This window comes from Bombus fervidus, chromosome 16 (assembly GCF_041682495.2).
Source record: "Bombus fervidus isolate BK054 chromosome 16, iyBomFerv1, whole genome shotgun sequence".
NCBI classification, from domain to species: domain Eukaryota; kingdom Metazoa; phylum Arthropoda; class Insecta; order Hymenoptera; family Apidae; genus Bombus; species Bombus fervidus.
Window position 1 is genome coordinate 7586111 of NC_091532.1, and position 20349 is coordinate 7606459.

The 20349-nt window shown below is 39.2% G+C and overlaps 1 protein-coding gene across 1 annotated transcript in view; it reads right to left on the reverse strand.

Annotated features, from left to right (window-relative positions):
* LOC139995922 (alkaline phosphatase-like) overlaps positions 1-20349 on the reverse strand; it is a 234210-nt gene that overhangs the window by 7068 nt on the left and 206793 nt on the right. The window contains exon 8 of the mRNA XM_072019865.1: positions 621-742. Coding sequence (XP_071875966.1) covers positions 621-742 — 122 coding nt within the window. The remainder of the gene's footprint in view (positions 1-620; positions 743-20349) is intronic.

The window sequence follows — 20349 nt, forward strand, 5'->3', positions numbered from 1 at the left end:
TGAAGCCGTCTACTGGTTGATTTACAACGCGAACGTTACGCGTGATAAAGCTTTCAATACCGTATTTCACCGTGGAGTACTATACCGTACCGTACTTTCCTATGAATATCGTACTACAACGCGATAAACAAAAAACCTTCTTTTCAGACTGTCTCAAACTTCGTCCTTTTACTCTATCTTTAATTAAGATCTGCTACAAAAGTAAGTTCCGTAAGTTCCTTTGCACTCGCGAGAACTTTCTCGCCTTAAATCACTCTTCGATAACAAAAGACTCGAATTTACAATACGTACCGACTATACACATTTCAAGAATATTTAAGTAAAAGAGATCACCGACTCGTGGTTAGATTAAAAGTTATCAGGTCGGAAAACCAACCGATCGTCGGTGACCATTGAGTCTCGAAAACGGAAATGTGAATGAGAGGATGAAAGTGGGAACGGGGACGACGGAGAACGGAATATATGAAGTTCGAAAGAGTTCCATCGAATATTTCGCGAATGAACCCCTCGACAAAGCGTGATGGATTTTTAAACGTGCCCTCGATATTTCAGCGCGATCATTTTCCGATCCAATAAACAGATGCGATATCTTTGCGAGAATATGAGCCGGCCGTTTTTACCTGAATGGAATCCTTGCCAGCTTCTCGTAAAATATTCCTCGGCTGCGTGTACCCAGGTCCGTTGCTGTACAATAACGTTGTATACGGTTGTCCATCAAGATCCGACACCTTGCTGTCAGAACCTGAAGCAAAAAAGGACATGCGATCGGCTCATCAATCAAAGCTACGTATAGAAACCGAGCGTTGTACATCGAGCACCGACCGATTAAAAGAAGTACCCGGTTGGGTATCATTAAGTCGTTATTTCACGGAAAATCAACGTTCCTAGTTAAGGATTAGCGAGAACAATGAGATATCCTGGCTTTTTATTCGCGCCAGAGAACTCGATCACTTTTAACGACGTTGTTTGCCCGAGTGATGGATAGTTGCAATTTAGTTTCACGAATGATGAATGCTGAAAGCAAACCTAGCCAAAATCCATCAGGCATATAGAAAATGCGAACTTACTCGTCAAGGTAAATGAGTATCAACTTCGATAACTTTCCATTGTTAAAGTATAGAATTTCATTTCGTTTTACTTTGATCAATATTTCTACTGATCTTCTTAGCTCTTTCAAACTCGATAACAATTTTAATCCAGGATCGTGAGCACGGCACTCTGTAAAGCAAGTAGAAGTACACGATAAAACATGCCAAACATTTTCAGTCGCAAATTCACAAAGTGAGATTCTGCAAATACTTTGGGCTTGAGCTCTTTCTCCAGGGCCTGTTTGTTACTTAAATTAATTTAATGTAGTTGGTAATTATTAATATTCGCTGTAAATTTATTCGTAACCGTGTTAGCTGTAATATGACAATAGACAAGAAATGAGTGAAAGAACAGGATGTTTCTTGATTTTACAAAATCGTAGAACAAAAGGAGACGGTATATGGTTCTGCACAAAGCCAACACAGAGGCGGAGAAGGCAAGAGATCGAAGAACACCGATAGAACGCTACATGGAGTTTAGTCGAAGCTATGTTAAAACATTCCGAACGTTCCCGGCGTCGAATCCTCTTGAACAACAGCCGATCTCCGCATCAAACACTTTAATCATCCGCCGTGAACCGCGGCGAACGATGAAAAGAATTCCATCGGGAATTCCGCAGGCGCGATCACGTCAGGAATTAAAGGCTGTTTAAACTGCTATCTTCGCGAAACTAGCCTGGCCACCGCAAAACACATTAATTGTTGGAAAGAACCGAGACCGTCGTTTCATGAATAAGTGGTTCAGCTTCGAACAAACGGGACAAAAAGAAGAAAATACGAAAGGCAAGGAGTTAGAGAGGAAGAAGACGTAGCGAACAGGAGAACCGGAAGAATAGACTTCAGGTCCATAGCCACTGGTGAATATGTTTTATTCAAAAGTGTTCTTCATCGCCCTCTTTCTGCTACTTGAGCAGGAATCTTGGAAAAAATAATAGATGGTACCATTGCCGTTTCACGCTATCCGTCGTTTAACAATGTATAATTTCGCCGTTTATTCGCCGTGTAAATATAGCAGCACTCGCATTAAACGCATTAACCGCTTTCCTTTAAAGATCACGCGAACAACGCCCACCTCCGCGTTCAACTGTCCGCGCACAAAGCATTATACATGTGGCGTTATAAACACAGGTTTAGCCGGCTAATGGTACTCGGTAAAGAGAACAAATTCCAAGGGTATTTATACAAATTTTATCACCGATTCTCGGAATCGTTTGTTACTTGTTTCCAGAGTACTCTCGAAATTACCGTGATATCTTTCCGGAGAGCCAGCTTTTTTCCCTTTGTGTTTAATAGGAATCTTTTATGCAAAGAAAATATTACTCAGGCATACGCTTTGCCATTCTAACATTTTGGAGTAAGGATTGTATTGTCTCTCGTAGTTATTCAGAATTTACTTTAGTTTTGTTTCGTGGTTCGATCTTTTACAAACGATATTCGTCGCTTTTTTTTCGACTCAAATAAATCTTTTCAATTCTTCATACGCGTACCGTCAGATTCAAATCGGTCATTATAAAACATTCGACACGTTTATACCGCTTTCGTTCTACATGACTCGGGAAGAAACATAATCCAATTTTGAGCGTAGAATTGTTTATTCGACACGATGGAAAGGATGATTGGTGGAAAAGCAGAGCAGAATTATGGTAGATAACACACATCATGCACGCGTTCGTTTCATTCACGGTAATCTTTATTAATCGATCCTTTAAATAATACCGTTCGAGGCTAATTGTTCGAAAGGAATGCGGTCATGGGATAAAGCGTAAAAAGCTTCGAAACAGTCTGTTCGAGACTTCTTCTTTATCCTTCCCCGCTAAATGGGCCGTGGTTAGTTTTAGCTGCTTGTTATTTAATTATGCGCAATTAGTCCGTTTACTCGTGCCATTCAGTCGAAATAAAATTGAGTTTAAAACGCTTCAGGTGTTTCTCTTTGAACTTCATGTTCCTTTCTCTCTACTGCGTGTAATGGCTCGTTCGTTGAGTATTGAAAAAGCATTACTTCGCGCTCCGTCGTTGTAAATGCAACCTACTACAAAAGGTATTGATGTGTTAATGCCGCCTCGTTATATGTACATATCTGTATCACATCTATATCTCTCGTACATAGAAAAATACATAGCAATTACAAAGTATACGTGACACCGATGAAACGATAGCAACCATCAAACTTTCTCGCCCTCTATTTACATTTAAATATTTTGATAAACAACGACGCGTTTTATAGTAATGAAATATTGAAAATCAATCACGTCTAGCAATATAATACAATTTTTAACAAATTATTTTTCAATTTATCGAACCTTTTAATACAGCCTGGCGCTTTATGCTATGAAACGATACGAAGGCTAAAACTGTATAAATATTTAAACGATACAAATTGCTTAGGAAACAAATTACAACGAAATGTTGCTGCTTTTTATTAAATAATAATTATTTTTAATTAATGAATAATTAAATAATATTTCGTTTAATAAATACGTTTACAATGTGTCGTTAAAATCATAAACGAAACATTTTGTTTATAAAGAAAATCGAATTACCGAAAAGAATAGCTTTCGTGTTTCTCGTTTTGAAGCCACGTCTAAATAGGGTAGAAACGTTCGCAGCTCATAATCTGCAGCTCGAATCGCAGTCGAGCAAATTAAACGGTAGAATCGTTTTCAGAGTTAAGAGCCTTTACGCCGTTCTCGATGCCACGTCAACTCGAGGGTACACGGAAGTATCTTCCACACCGTCGACGTCTTGTAAATTGAAGAGCCTACCCTGGATGATTGGACTCGCCTCTTCCGATTTAGGTATTCTTTCACGAATGAAAATACAATTTCATCGTGAATGCTGTCTAGAATGAACAGTGCAGCTTTATTCTCCTTATATGGAATTAATTGAAACGATTGCCATTTCGCCATAATGAATTCTCGATGTACCTACTTCCGGTTAAACGCGGTGCTTGCGTTTCGCGAAGATGATCGATAATTTCGTTCGATATTAGATAATTTTATATATCGATAAAAAAATCCCGTATAAATTGCGAAATTTAGCATTAGCATTAGAGTTAGCGTTATCGGAAAGTTTAGTAGAAACCGAAGTATCTTTCAACTTTAACATATTCCGCTTAAACGCATCGCTTCTGGAAAACGATACGATTAATTTTTACTTCATGCACTTAGAAACTGTTTAACTCTTAACGTTAGCGATTTAAAGTTTAACGGGATACTTCTAGAATTTCTATATTCCCAATATTTTCAACTCGAGTATTAAACTCGGAGGAAAAATTGGCGAATAATTTAGAAAGTAATTGGAACGTTTAAAGACACTTTCATTGTAAAATTTCATCCCTTTTTCGAACGCATCAATTTAAAACGTTCTATCCTTACAGAGAGTTCTACCGTTCGATAGCTGTCAAATCACATAAGAGTGCGCGGTATCAGCGGTGAGAAATTAATAGGTAAAGAGCTTTAGAAGTTGTCGATAGATCGTATAGCCTTGGCAAGCATGCTTTCCCCGCATTAAAGAAACGTCCGGTATTATTTTCGTTACACGGTAGAACAACGCTGAATAGTGTGGTTTGTGCCAGCCCGTAGTCGACACCACCGTAATGCTTTATGTAATGTAGTTGAGCCGATTATGCGGCAGCATTCTGTCATTTATTATAAATGTTAATTACCACGTTGAAACATCGTACACATCACGGAATGAAACAGTGGGAAAGAGAAAGAGTGGGAGAGCAATCTGGAAAGCTACAGTCACACACGTGGTGCACATATACACGCATAACGATACGACAGATCGATAATAGAAGCGCAGCTGCTGCTACCCCAACAAAAGAACTCGTTTCACGTCTACCATTTCGAAAGAATTACGCGACTTTACAAAAGAATCGGAAATGAGAATTCGAAGAATCGTCGCTACTCGAGCCTGCAATTATTTATCATATGAACGGGCCAGGCAATCGTCGCGATATGGGAAATCGATGAAACGTTCGAAAAGTAAATTCAATCACGGCGAATTATACTTGGAATCCTATTTACATCTTAATCCTTATTCTTTTCTGTCAAGATATTTCTAGAAGTAACTTTTCTTTCCAAAGCACGAGATTTTTATCGAACACGTGCTCTAATTTCAATCTTCGATACGTGTATTCTAGAGAATTCGGGTCAAGGCGTCGGCAAACTTCTTTCTTTCAAGAAACGAGATCGGACGATTAGAAGATCCCCGAGGTAAACAGCAAGTGGAGAAGAAGATGCCTACGAATCGATGGATCGTGAATTTACAGCGACACTCGTCAATTCAAAGGCATCGAAAAGAACAGAAAAGCAAAGAGTCATAAAGCTGCTTTCAAGCTGAAGTAGGAGCGAGTACGTGGTTTTTACGACTTTCTCTCGTCTTCGCAAATGACAGCTTCAAATAAATTGCACTCTTTAGAAATTCTCTTTCGCGGACTTTCCCGTGAATACTGGGGACATCGAGCCGGAAACCTGTGCAAAGAACCCGTGTGTCAAAGCAAATACGTTAGAAACGCAGTTTAATATCGCATCGCGTACAAGTTCACAATTAATTAGATTAATAGCGAATAACAAGACGTTGCGGTCACTGATTTCATTAACCTACATTTAAAATTGCTCCTACTCCAGCTTTGATCATCGGTCATAAAAGCGTTCAAAGGTTAACGAACCCCGACTGTTAGTATTCGTGATAATATCCATGATGCGGTATGTCGATTTGATCAATCATCTCATTGAATAACGCACTTTAACAAGATTAAAGTACATTAAAATAAGATAAGATTATCGAATATATTTCTGGGAAATCTGGAGTAGTTATTTTCTCCATAAATTGTGAGGTTGATCTCAAAAGTTGATGGGGATAACGATTATCAGTCAACGAGAATAAAATACCTGCCAGTAGTATCAGTCACTCGCGACTGAGTTTGAAATCATGAAAACTCGAAACACGGCTACAAACTCGTGAGATCTGTCTTATACGCTGCACTATACTCCGTATCCATAGATTGCGAACACCGGAATAATATCCCATCTTGAACTGCAAATACAGGATCCGAGTTTAGAAAGTACAGATCTCGAATCTGTTCATCCTGTTTTTTATATTCCGAGTTTGGAAACCGAGGCTTTAGAACTTCAGGTTCTACGATACGATTTGCATTGGGTTCTACAGAGCTGCGATGGCGAAATTCATGGGTTCACGCCTCAGTAGTAATTTAGGGTGTGCTCCACGATCACGTAGTTGTGGATTTTGGAGATCGCTTAGCGAAGTAATAATACGAGATGAGATCCGTGACTCGGTGGTTGTGGATTTAAACGTGGTTGTAGGTTTAAAGGGACGTTAAACGTCATAGAGGTAATTCGGTGTTGGTCCCACAATACGGTAATCGTAGATCTCGAGATTCCTCGAGCGAGTAATAAGGATGAGTTCCGCGGTTTGCATAAACATTCCCTCTGTTCTTAATCGCTCGTCACCTGCTTGAATCCTTAGGCCTTCCGTTCACGATGCGTCGCGTGAGAGACGCGTGTGCGACGATATATCGCTCGCTGTATCTCGCTTCTATGCTGTAACCAATGTAAAACAGTGGGCGTCTGATCACGAAGCATTATCACGCTATCGTCTCGATCTCCATTTGTCATAACGCCTATCATGCATTGGCGCGACTGTCCGTACACGTAATGTAATGTCGCAGACTTCGAGCTTTGCTTTCTGTATACTTTTGTGCAACGACCAATGTAAAGCCATCTCTGTAAACGTCATTTTACGTGACGTTTCCCTCTACGTTTAAGGGATTTATCGATGGGGAGAGCGATCTGTTGTCGTTAATTGATTGATCGTTACAATAAACATCAGTTATAGTGCAAGCTGCGATGAACTCCTGGTTGTGACCGCATCTCATGATCCGACAGAATGTACCACGGAAGTTCAGTAGCGAAGAGAAGTTTCTAGAATACCGCGAACTAAGCACTCTGGCTAGCAGTAACCATCCTTCGCTCTTAGATCGATATAAATCAGTCGGTGTTCTATCACCGACCGCTCAAAGACGTTCGCCCTAGTCCTGGTTGCATGCTCGTTCAGCTTGGGCCCATTATCCAGCGACTATATAAGATCACGAAAGCGCATCGCCGCGCCGCGCCGCACCACGAAAGTTATGCGATGCCAGAGGCTCACGAAAGTGGATATCTATTCCCGGGGTCGCCACCCCCTTCGCCGCCTCCTTAGAAGTTAAATTAGAGAACGAGGCTGAACGAGAGAGAAGGGTGCCTGCTTTTATGCCGGGACACGGATTACTCGATATCATCTGCCGTGTTCCACTTTTCTTCCCTATTTTCGTGCCAGTTGACGAGCTGTAAGCGATCGAGTAATTGAATCGTTGGGGATTCCTTCCATGCCTTTATCCCTCTTTTGCGAACAGGAGCTGGTCCCTTCAAATATGTTATACACTTTCCATGGTCTATCTTTATTTCTGGGATATCACCGTTTTGCGTTTGAAAGAATATTTCTCACATTATATATTAACACGCCCTATATTTCAAGCTGATGAACGTGGTTCTACCAAAGCGTTAAACGCTCAAAGAACCAATCGTTGAATTAACTCGGCCATTATCAGACAGGTCTGATAGTAAATCTCGGCATTCCCACCATTTACACACGCGACAGCAAATCAATTTCCAGGGCAAACACGTGGCAACGGGTTGAATCGTGGCCTTTTGGAACCACTGCGTCAACGACAGAGGACACTCGTCCATTCGTTCCGATTCCAAGCGCAGAATCAAAGCCCGCCGAAACGACGACGCCGAGGCCGAGTTATCCGAGAAGCCCGAGCTCCAGGATTCGATTCGGACAAAACGGCTGGAAGTTGGGCCAAACGCAGCCGGATGTCAAACAACCGAATCCCTGCCATTCGTTCCCGTGAGACGGCTCGTCGACCGTAGACAGGAATCAATGACAGCGTGGCGCTCGCTTGAAAGTTTAATCGGACTATCGTAGAACGGGTGGTGTCGCTCGATATTGTCACCTACGGGCGGACACAAAGGAAGACCGATGTTTCCCGCTGTCATAAAGCTGCCATGTCGCGGTACTGGCATGTTTATTACCGCGACGGATAACAACCGTGCGAACGGCAGCCATTTACCAAGTTTCCGAATCATGGTGAAACACGATGGCATTGCGCGAATCCCGTGTTGCGGATTACACGTTTTCAAAAGGAACGTGGACCGCACAGACAACAGACAAAAATCCTGGCCATTACCCCGCACCGAGATAAGAAGATGTTTCTAGGGATCCCCGAATACTCGCTCTCATTTTTCTCTCATTATTCTCCGTATGAACGCCAAGGGCTGGCCGCGTCGTATTTTGATAGTAGACCAACGAGGGAAATAAGCAGATGTCTCAGAAGGAAACTATCTGGCCGCGAGCTGGAACTTTGTTCGAGCGGTTTAATTCCAGATGAAGAGACTTCTTAGATACTTGTGAAGAAGATAAGAGCGCGATATATCTAAGAAATATTCCATTACTGTAGCTTTTTAAATTACCAGGAAGCACTTGCTACGGACTATTATAAATATCGGTAAATATGGGTAGAAATATTTTTTAGTTACGTGAAGAGATATATTCTAATTTATAAAGTGCATGCTAAAATGACATACGTAATTATGCCATTATATTAAACTTCTGAAACTTCAAACCGAAGACATCGAAAACATTATCATCAGATAATACAAACAATGTTGAAGCTTTTTCTCCGATTATTAGTTCCCATTTCCGTTTGCACAGCTGGTGCTAAATTCCTTTCGGTGGCTGCCGCTTAGAATTGTTTACAATCCATTCGTGACGGGTCTTCAACGACCTAGATGCAGTCTCCGTTCGAAAATATTGGCGAACTTCCCTTACGGGAGACCGCAGTATAACAACCGCGTTGTGGCCAGCATGTGAAAACGTGTGCAGACTTTTGGAACGCGGAGTAAATGACGGATGTTTCGGGAATAAGTGGCAAACATTCGAGTCTCAGTTTCCGTCAGCATGACGTAGAATAGACACGAACGGTTATATCGTATCGTCCAAGTTTATAATCGTCGATAGTTTCTCTTCTACGTACTTTCGCATATTTGAACAAACTCGCGTTTATTTCCTTGCTCGAATTACGCTTGTAACTTTTCGCATTTCCGTAATGTGTATTCGCGTTCGGAAAGTGCAGTTCTAACTCATTCACCTATGCTCGAATGCTCCTACGCACTGCGTTTTCGGTTTCTGCATCAAATATCGTGTTGTTGGAACGTGTAATTTTATATTTGGCAAAAATATCCTTTCATATTTCAAATTTATTTCTCTCATTATGGATTAAATATTTCGAATTTTAAACTCTCCGTTCAGAATGTAGAATTAATTTCTTAGACCTAGAAGATCCTTTATGAATCATTCGAATTTTCGAGAAGTCGCTTATTTAAGTACAATGCTTTCGATAATATGAATCTTGATAATTACAAGTTAATTTTATCCACGAGTTTTAAAAGCGAGCTGCCTGAGAACATTTAGGAATAAATCACAAATCTCTTTACGCGTGTTGCATCAAAGGAAATCAAAGGAATTCCGTATATAACGATTTACGCAATTACGCGCAACCATACTCGTAATACGATATATTCACGGTTACTTACCTGGTAAGCAAAATTTTAATTAATAAACGTTCGATTAATAGGAATTTACACGGGGGAGTGACTGTGTTCAAATGATGGTGTGTTTCAGTAACCGAATGACCAAATAATGAGCACGTGGTTCATCAAGATAATACGTTCGCTGTAATACAGTTTCGCGTTAAATGTCATAATCGAATTACATGGTCGCGTGGGTATGTGAAACCGCTGATTTATAACTTCACAGCTCGTCATAATTTCATTGTAATGGACAAAACTTTCCTTTATGTCGGAAGCGTTCCTCGCATCTGTTAAAGTACTCGGAAATAAATGGCAATCGCATTTAATTTCCTGACGCTCTTCAGAAATTGAATGAATCCTTGTCATTCAATTAACACTGAAAATAAATGAGAAATTCTTCAGCGACGCGGTATTCAGCCGTGTCAAAGGACCAAGATATGTTGAAAATTTGTGGAATGGAATTATTATCAAAAATACGTACGTACTTTTAAGAATCAAAATGAGTTCTAGAGAATATTTGCTTCAATTCAGACAGTGGAAAATGAATTCTCTATTACTTTAAGATATGAATATTGAAAGTGAAACAAAGATATTTCGATCTACTAAACGTTTTGATTTAATTCAAATTGTTGTGATTGGTCGTGATCCAATGATACAATTGTGTAATATAATAAGTCATTCGCTTATCGAGACTCAAGTCGTTTTCAGGTACTCCCTTTTGCATCGATATCGATAGTACTCGCAATGCTGTCTACCACCATCCACCATACGCCCCTAATATTATTTTCTATTTCGCGAGCAGAACGAATTCGTCGAACGTTGAGATCGACCTGCGCCTTCAAACTATAGCAGAGGCTCACACGAAAAGCAACTCGTATTCTATGTAAACCGTGTCAGCAGCAAAGGAGCATCCCTTTTGGCATGTTGGTAACATAATTAAATTTGGTTCTTGCCTCCGGTATCGCTGTAGCGCGAACCGCTTTTCCTTCCATCTTGACGTATCGAGGGGATCGAACGTAGTGGAATATTGGATTTACATGAAAATTGATTAAGATTTTATAACGGGGATGTCAATGCATATCAATCCTTAGTAAATCGAAGAGAAAGCAAGTGATACATTATTATCGTATCATCTTTTAACGCGCCATCCATTTTATTCTATTTTATTATCTATGCTGTTTTATCAATTTTGATACTGAACGAAAAGATGAAGGATGATACCGTGGAACATAGTTTGGATAATTTCGAGCGTACAAAGACTTCTAACTAAGGTCTCTGAATTTACGGAACGTGAAATCAACGACCCCATTTGTTCACAAGTTCTTATGGTAATTTGTAAGCGGCAGACGTTTGAAACTTTGCGTTCAGAGTGAAAGATGACCATAATGTTGTAGAACATAATTTCGACAATTCCGAGACCGATAACCTCGATAACCGTTAGATTTTATGCCATCAGTTTCGAAGACGTAACAGTTAAACTGCATATTTTATAGTACCTATGAGAGCTGAAAAAGTTTTAAATCACTCTAGTTCGCTAAGATAAAACGATCCTTTAAACTTTTTGCTTCCTTACGAACTCTCGATGCCATCGGATTTTTCCGAATTTTTGGAATGTTTTTACCTTTCACTCTTTTATTTTTCATCAGCGTTTTATGAACTCTTAGTTTCTACAACCTAAAATTTTTCTATATTTTCCAGCGTACACATTATCTAAGCGAAACCTATGGGAATTCGATGGATCGTCCAGATCCTAGTGATCCGTGAGGTCTTCCGTCTTTGGAAGTCCCATCGAGTACAGATATTCGTTGAATTCTCGAACCTCCGGAACTTCCCAAGAGTTTCTAAAGCCCCTTTTCGATCGCTGAAAGCCCGTTGTCCAAATATGATGAACTCTACGAAGATTTATTCCACGATCTCTCCAGATCCTTTGATTTATTATTCGATGCGAGCAATTTGTAGCACAGGGTTTAAAGAGAGAAGGGAACAAATGAATCGATTATTTCCAATTTCTCACGTTTCAATATTCTAGTGTAATTAAATGAAGTCAATTAAAGACACGTGAAAATCTCTGTCCCTGAAACATATTACTTTAAAGAAAGCGTACTCTCTTACTGCTCTTACATGGTATCTATAGTCTGTATTCTTATAATGTTCGATGAAGTTTAAGCTCCTTACGTTGTCAAAGTTATTCCATGGCTTTCTTTCCTTTGTGAATTGATAAATTTTGTCCAACAAACTGCATTTACGATCACATGATTATAAAATGTAGGAGAAAAGAAAGAATCTTTCCATAAGAATCGAATGCTTCTTATTCTTTCTTTCAGATTACCTTTCTTACATAAATCAACTCTCTCCCTCTGTGCCAGATGCTCTGAATATCAAGGGATAATTATCCCCTTTTATCCTGTAGATCACAAAACATCCCGATTCAGCGAACGATGGGAACATGCATACGTATGATGCATTTCTTTCACATGCTCCAATTATATAGGTGACGAGATGTTTTTATTTAATTTCATGATTGGCAACAGAATTGTATTTCTGTATTTTATTTTCAATCTCAAGATCCATTTCCAAAAATATTTTTTTTTAGACTCATCAAAAAGAAAAAAGATCATTCCACGATATTCCACGATAAGAAGCTCGAAAATAGTAAAGAATAAATTTTTGTTCCGAGAGAAATTGGTAAAATCCTAGAGAGTTTCTACACATCGGAACCCTATCGATTACTTTTGTCGATAAATAAATAATAAATAAATTCGATAGACCACGATAACGTATAGAATAGCGTCGCTGTAAATAACAACGGACACTGGCGAAATGTTCCATTCATTCGTCACCAGAAAAGATCCACCGTGTATTTTTTCACAAGAATAGTCGTTGGGAAACTTTCTTTTGGCAGATTTATTCGCGAACTTTTTCCGAAATAAATCCATATTTGACACTTATTGCACCGTATGTTTCGCCATAGACGAACCCTTCCGCTTACAACATTTTCGATAGCTCTGTGATATATTTTTCTCAAATTTCAGCCATTATCAAGGATTTCCATGCAGTCACGAATCTTCGCGCTGAAAGTCTGATATCCGTGGAAAATGCTCCGTCCTAGTAACATCGAAAACTTGTTTACATTCTATCAGGATAACATCGAATCGATTTTTCTGTAACGTTCGAACACAACCCAATAACCTACATAGACAAACTAATATAGACGAAATATTTTCTATATATACAAATCTATTACGTTCACGATACATCCATAAATGCCGCGTCACTTCCTATTATAACTGTTGAAAATTGTGGATCTTTGAAGCCGAAATAATGTTATAGGAACACTTAATTAATATTGAGGATTAATATTAAAACAATAACATATTTATTTCATGGACGATTCCTCATATATTCATCGATACATACTTGCACTCGTCTCAGCACTTTCTTCCATACCTGACTCTTAACCGACTGCGCCGTTTACATTCTTTTGTCTTCGAGACGCTGCGCACACACACATACTGACACTCACATACAAGTATCCCCACTACGCATTTAACCCAGTCCAGCACAGAAAATTATACATATCTCAACAATAACATAAGCAATGCGACTGGTGTGTTTGCGAATTTGCTATAGAAATTCAATAAATTAAACGTCGTCTCGACTGTTGATTATAATATAACGCGACGTGATATGGCACGGCAAACTAGTTATGCGATATTATTGGATGCTCGACTAAGAGTAGTTATAATATTGCCTCTATGTAATTCGAGCACCGCGCACAAAGCTTCCAAATACTAGCTGAAATACTGTAACATTATAGCCATTAGGAAGATCGAATCATCCGATATACCTGTCTACTTTACAAGTTATCGAGAATATTCGTAAAAGAGCGATGGTAATGCGAACTAGACGGATACATAATGGCCGGATTTTATGGACACGGAAGCGCGAGATCCAGGTCACGGGCGTACGCGGCTACATTTCATTTGTAATCTTCGTATCTCATCGGGATCGCATTTCTGGGCCACGATTCGATTTTCTATCCAGGTAATTCGGATGTAAAGAGCATTCTTCTCTTTCCGGAATTAAGCTGGCCGAGCAACGGTCCCATGACAGGCTAGGTAATTCCATTCGAAAAGAAATTGGGAGGCATGGAAATGAATTGGTTATATAGTATACCGTACAACGAATCGGATCGGATCAACGAGGAATCCAATTGGATGCAGAGGGGCCGGATGCATGGATGCGAGGAGAAGGCCGATTTCGTTGAAAAGTTGCTGATACTTCGAAAACAGACGAAAAATCGACTCGATTCCAGGAACCTGTCGAAGCCTTTTCAGCGGAGAAATAGCTTTTGACAGACTACTACATTGAACCAGGATCGTTCGATGCATCGATGCTCTTATACTTTGCACTTTTCTCTTTGCTCGTGGTGTTTCTTGCATCTGTGCGAAATTCTGAAGTGCGAGCGTTTCCACCAGAACGATAGACGTTCGAATGAAAGTTACTTGTTAGCATAGAATGACAGAAGGGTAAGAAAGGAATACTCGGACCGAATACATAGCTTTCATTTTCAACATAGTTTTGTTGCTTTATTTTACGACACTACAGCTTATCTTGGTTTCTTACTGCTTTTCCTTTGCCCTTGTTTTCGATCTCGCTTGTTGGAGAATGCGGTGGAAAATTTATTCCACGATTTGGTTTACTCTAAGACTAAATTCCAATTCCGCTTCCAAGAATTTTTTCGGATCACGTTTCAAAAAAGAATTTAGTGTATTGTTGTTAACAATTCATCGGAAATTTTTCACTCGGAAATAACGCGGTTAAACAGAACTAATACACTTGATTAAAAAGCTACCGCTTTTCGATCAGCAATTACGCAATCACGTTGAACTACTTTTTTGCTGGTTTGTTTGAAGTACGAGGGAAATTCGAGCAAAGTTCTCAAGTTGTCTATACTTCAACGATTAGCGCGAGAACGTTCAACGATCGAACCTAATGGATAAGAATGCTTTTGATAAAAAAAATTACTCTTCCATAGTTGTTTAAAAATTAATATGTTTAACGATTTTACCAACCGAAATTAAATCCGATTCGATAAGGTTGCGGTTTTTATTTCACCAACTAATTGGGAAAAGTAATCAAAGTTAGCCAAACTTTCTGAACTATATTTTTCGTCGGATCTTCGTATTATTAATTACAAAAGCGTAGATTCGAGCGTACAGAAGCTATTATGGGGAACCAACTATACATGTCTGGAAAATCCGCCAAGAGAAAGTTTCTCACAGCGTTTGATGAATTTCTGCTGAAATCGTTCATTTCGAACTTCGTCGAGTGGCGGAACAATAAGGAACCTTATACTCGAAGCGGCTTGAAGATGTATTCGACGTGTTACTAAAGAAACAACTGGAATTGACAATTGCGAGTTGTATTGTTTCCTCGAAACAGTGCGGGAATAATAGGTTAGGGTTAGGTGCGGCGCGGAATCGGAAAAACCAAAGTTGTAGTTAAGAAGAAACGATAGCTATAGATTGAAAGGATCTCGGCCATTCAAAGTTGGTGAAAATCTCAAATTCGGATCGTAGAACTTTAATCCAATCGTATTAGTCGGATTATTTCACACCTAGTTATCGTTTGCTTCGGTCATTACAGAATCGTTCGAGCAGAGATGAAATGAGAGCAGAGTGGATGTGATGAAAGGGTGCAGATTTTTCGGTGAAAGAGAAATCATTCGATGTAAATGTAAATTTGAGTATCAGAAATAAACGAACAGGATTTTCCTTTTTTTTTTTTTTCGCAATCTCGTTTCTTATTGTTGGACAAATATATTCCTAGCATGCAATATTTTCTTCGTTTCTTTTTAACTAATCTCACTATCTTTTAGGTAAATTTTGAATAGGATTATCACGGAAGGATAATTAAATAGAATTAAAAACCTGCCATGTAATATTTCATCGTGAAATCGAATGAGAACTCGGCAAAGAACTTCACTTTCAAAAAAATATTTCATATTCAACGTTCCTTTGAGCAAAAGTAATCAAATTGTGATTAAAGCTGCTCGAAGTAATTACGTATAATTTACGGAATTCACAGAGGAAAGAGAAATATTTTCTTTCATATTTTTCATCTCTATATACTTGTAACTTCGTTTCAGAAACCAATAATCAGTCTACGCGAGCTTGGAAATATTACGCAAAAATGATTTACCCGAAGATTCTTGGGTTATCGTTCCCTTGTTCGATATGAAAGCTTTTTCACAGAAACAACGAACGGTTAGTCAAGGATTTTAGCTGAGGTAACGACTCGCAGCTTAACCTTAATCCGACGGTACCACGGCCTGCCGAGCTTAGACTCGAGTTAGGGTTAAGAAGGCTATATAAACCCTCCATAAATCCGCCGTTAGGGCATTTAAAGCGCATGTGTGGACAAAAAAGCAATCCCCTGATCTTTTGGTACTATAGTACTTTCCCAAGAGACTCGTACTTTACTCGTATTGCTACGTACGAGTCATCTGATCAAGCGTAGCCCTACTAGCACTGATGTTCTCTTCGTTGTTCCGCGATTATATCTTCTTTGAAATAATTTTATATTATGACCATTAGATGTACGTATACGAGCAATGATCGTGGAATAAGATTGACGTTCGTGAATATTTGGAGATTTTTCATTCAGACACACGTATAATTAATCGATTCTTTAAAAGTGCATCGGGCTGTACCGAGCGATTAAATCTGTTACATAATTCGTGGCGAACTACACAGCTGGAAAATTGATACGGCTGTGTTCAATCGGCTGATTAGATGACTTAATCCGATCGTATTGATTCTGGGAAATCGATGCATCATGAATCTCAATCGAACTCTTAAACGGTTAGGCGACGCGATTTTTCTCGCTTCGATTCTCTTACAGCCCACTATTTTCTATCCTCTGACCGCACCGTTTCCAGCGTTTCCAAGTGTATACCGTCGTCCGCGTAACTTAACACAATTATACCGACCGATGCAAAGTAATCCGATTTAATGTACGGCCAGCGGTAAAAACATTTCCGTCTCGTTCAAGCAGACCATCCGTAGCTTCCCGATTTCGTTACTTCAGCCTCGTGAATGCCAATACTATTTTCTTTCTCGGGGACGTAGCGGCGGTGAGAAACAAGCGATTCCTTCTTCTTTATTTTCTTCCCTTCCTTTTTGCCTCCTGTCTATCTGTCTTCCTTTCTTTTGCTCGTTCCGTCTTTCTTTCTTTTGTTTAACTGTCGCCGCGACGAATTTATTTCGAGGAAGAGTCTGGAGAATCGGGTGGTGCAATTATAAACGAAAGAGATGTCGTTAAGACGCTCGTATCGCGGGTTTAGCGGAAACACGGCGTAAAGTTCTCGAGTACAACTCGTTCAAAAGTTTATTAAAGTTACCGTGAACTCGACCGGGAAAAAATTGTTTCGCTGTGTAACTGGGCTAACACCGATAGAAACAATATGCAGCCAGAAGCTGTTGTTACCCAACTGAATTCACGTCGAACCTTTGAATCTTATTAGCGGGCTTCGTAAAAAGGCGTTCGCTTCCTCGCTTGCCAGCCTGTTCCAATTCCTTTGAAAATCCGCTTCTGGCTGGGACGCGAAAGGGAGGCGGATGTTACTGATGGCATTCGCTCCTTTGGAACGCTAGTGAACATTCTCGCACAGAAAGTCGTAAAATAAACATAGAGCCTGCGGTAACGCGGTAACGGTAATAGAGCTTGATACAGTCACCCATCGGCTGATTCCTCGTCTAAAAGCGAATTGAAAATGTAGAACGATGTTTCTTTATGCGCGAATTCGTTTTCCAGATGAGCGATTTTATTCTTACGTTTATCTGATTATATTTAAATTTCAGACGACACATTATATCGTTTGTTCGGCTGTGCTTTATTTTTTCTCTTTCCAATTATTCTGTAATTTTATAATTAAAATTATTGAACATGTATATCTATTTAACAATAACTCTTACGATAATAATAATTAGTGTATTAAAGAATGCAGCGGAAACATCGAAGCTATCGAAGCGAACGTACGTTGTAACGTCCACTCAGTAGTCAGATTATGTACGAAATTAATTTACTTACAAAGCTAAGAAAGATTATAGAATATTTACTGAAAGTCCCCATGGAAACCATGATCACGCGCCATCATATTCCATCTACTAAAAACCCTCTATTATACGTATTTTATCGTAAATCCTCTTCTTCTACTTACTTTACTATGCACGGTTCTATCTCACTCGCCTGTAAGCATCATATTCCACGAGCTACGCCATAAATCGACCTGTTCTACACTACGACAGCTTTTGTCCTTATTTTATTAAATAAAAGAGAACTTCGTGTTTATAAGCAGGAAAATAGCGCATACGCAAATAATTAATAAGACTTGTGTTTAACACATTCTCTTATATTAATAGCAGAACATAATAGTTTCAAAGCCGTCCTTCCTACCAATTTTCTTTCCATTTTAAAATCATTCTAAAAACTTGAATTTCAATCTAAGAACCTAATTATTTTCCTGGTTATCTACCTATTTACAAACGATCGAATCACGACCAATCGTTTGGAACTATAACGTTGTCCAATGATAGCACGTCGAATTTTTTCAAAACTATTGATTATAATCGAAAATCGCGATTTCTCGAAGAGAATCGTTGGTTGTTCGAGTGTCATTAATTTATACTGTTGTCGGGGAAGATCAATTACATAGAATTCCTGCTGACAAGTTGCTTACTCGTGGGACCGTAAGGATAGTACTAGACATCTAATCCTTTTACGGAATTTTATCCGGTCTCTTGGGGAACCTTTAAATCTTATAAAACATGAAAAACGATTTTTACCTGTTCCGGAGAAATGAAAATTCCTTCAAAGCGGGAGAAATTTTCTCTTGGCACGAGCGACAATTTAATGATTAAACGTGCATAAAAATATCTAATTCAATATGCTTCCGTAAATTGTGCTTCTATTACCAAGTGTAAGATAAATGAGATCAACGGATTGTGATAAGTAAAAATAATTTCTCTTTTCCCGGTTTTCCCAAACTATACCGAAAGATTAGCGGAAGCTCGGTTTGGAGGCGTACCACGATCATAAGTAGTTTCTTCGGAACAAGCGGAAGTTCAGCTGTTTGCTGACCGGATGATTGGCGGAAGAAACTAGTTTCGAGCTTTAAAAGAGTTTCAGCGGCTCGGATTTCGCACGCTGCGCACGTCGTACCGATTGTTTTCGTCGCAACACGAAATAATAAAATCGAAGAAAACCACAATTGACGTGTGCAATGGATTGTTTGAAATCATTTTTAATAGTTTCTAGCGACTGTTGAAAAATTTATTTACTGCGATATTACAATGGAACGGAGTATATGTTGTACAAATTGTATTATTTTCTTCTTTGCTCGATCGCGATGCGGAATTTGAAATTTCATACAATAGCACTGTAGCCACGAATCAAAGTTTAGTACTGCATAATTCTAAGAATTTAATGGAAACTCCATATGTAACTAATGTTTCGTGTAGGGATTTGCTACCATTTACGACTACACTGGAGTAGAAACAATTTGAAACCCGGCTGGTTAACCAAATTCTCTTGCGTCTAACGTATCATCTTTCTACTAGTGAATTTCAAGGGATCGAAGCGCGTTTGGCGTTCCGTTCGAAGCACCACGGTTAAATTCCAGTAAGCGAACCCGCACGTGTTATCAGGATGATGCTAATGAGAAGTCCACCCATTCTTATCGGACCGCGATCAGCTTTCGTGATTACGTATCACTTGTCTATGCAGTGATTGGTAAAACGAATGAATGTAAATTTTTTCTTGGATCTTTTCGCCAATAACGTACGATTGAAATTATCGATAATTCCGATATTTTAAGGTCTATGTAAAAAACGTTATCTAGAGGTAAAAGTAACACCGCAAAATCATTTTAAAAAAATGACGCTGTTTAAAGTTAATTTATAGCATAAAGTATATGCTGCTTTTGTTAATGGATACCTCCACTAACACCATTTCTCTAACAAAAAATAAATCACCCTTCCCTTCCTCATCACTATAATCTTAATCAATTTCCTCGAAGGGTTGGCTCACCAATCTTCGTTGTTTCCACGTTACATTATCGACGATCGACCTGCTTTATGGGTTGCCATCGTTTCCTGCGTGAATATACACGAGACACGAGGAAATTCGTTCGTCCCACCGAGCATCGACTTTTATTTTTCCTCTGTGTGTTTCATATTTTCTGACATCGCGTCGAACGTTAACGAGATTCCACGCGTATCCCTTTTAACGTCATTTCTCGCCGTTGTATCGCACAAATGGCAAGCCTCCATATTCAAACGATCGTTATAGTAAAGCAACCGAGAAACGCAAGAGAGAAAGAGGGACAGAAACAGAGAGAAAGAGACAGACAGAATAAAGGAAAAATGCATCTCGATTTATCAGATCTTGGTGATTCAAACGAACATCTCTCTGGGAAGCTAGCTACCATGTAATGTAACGCGTTATATCCATTACCGTTATTATGGATGAGGATCACGTAACTCTGCTTTTTCTTTGGTCACTTCGTCACAATACATCGACGTGCAAACAAAGCAATATCCATC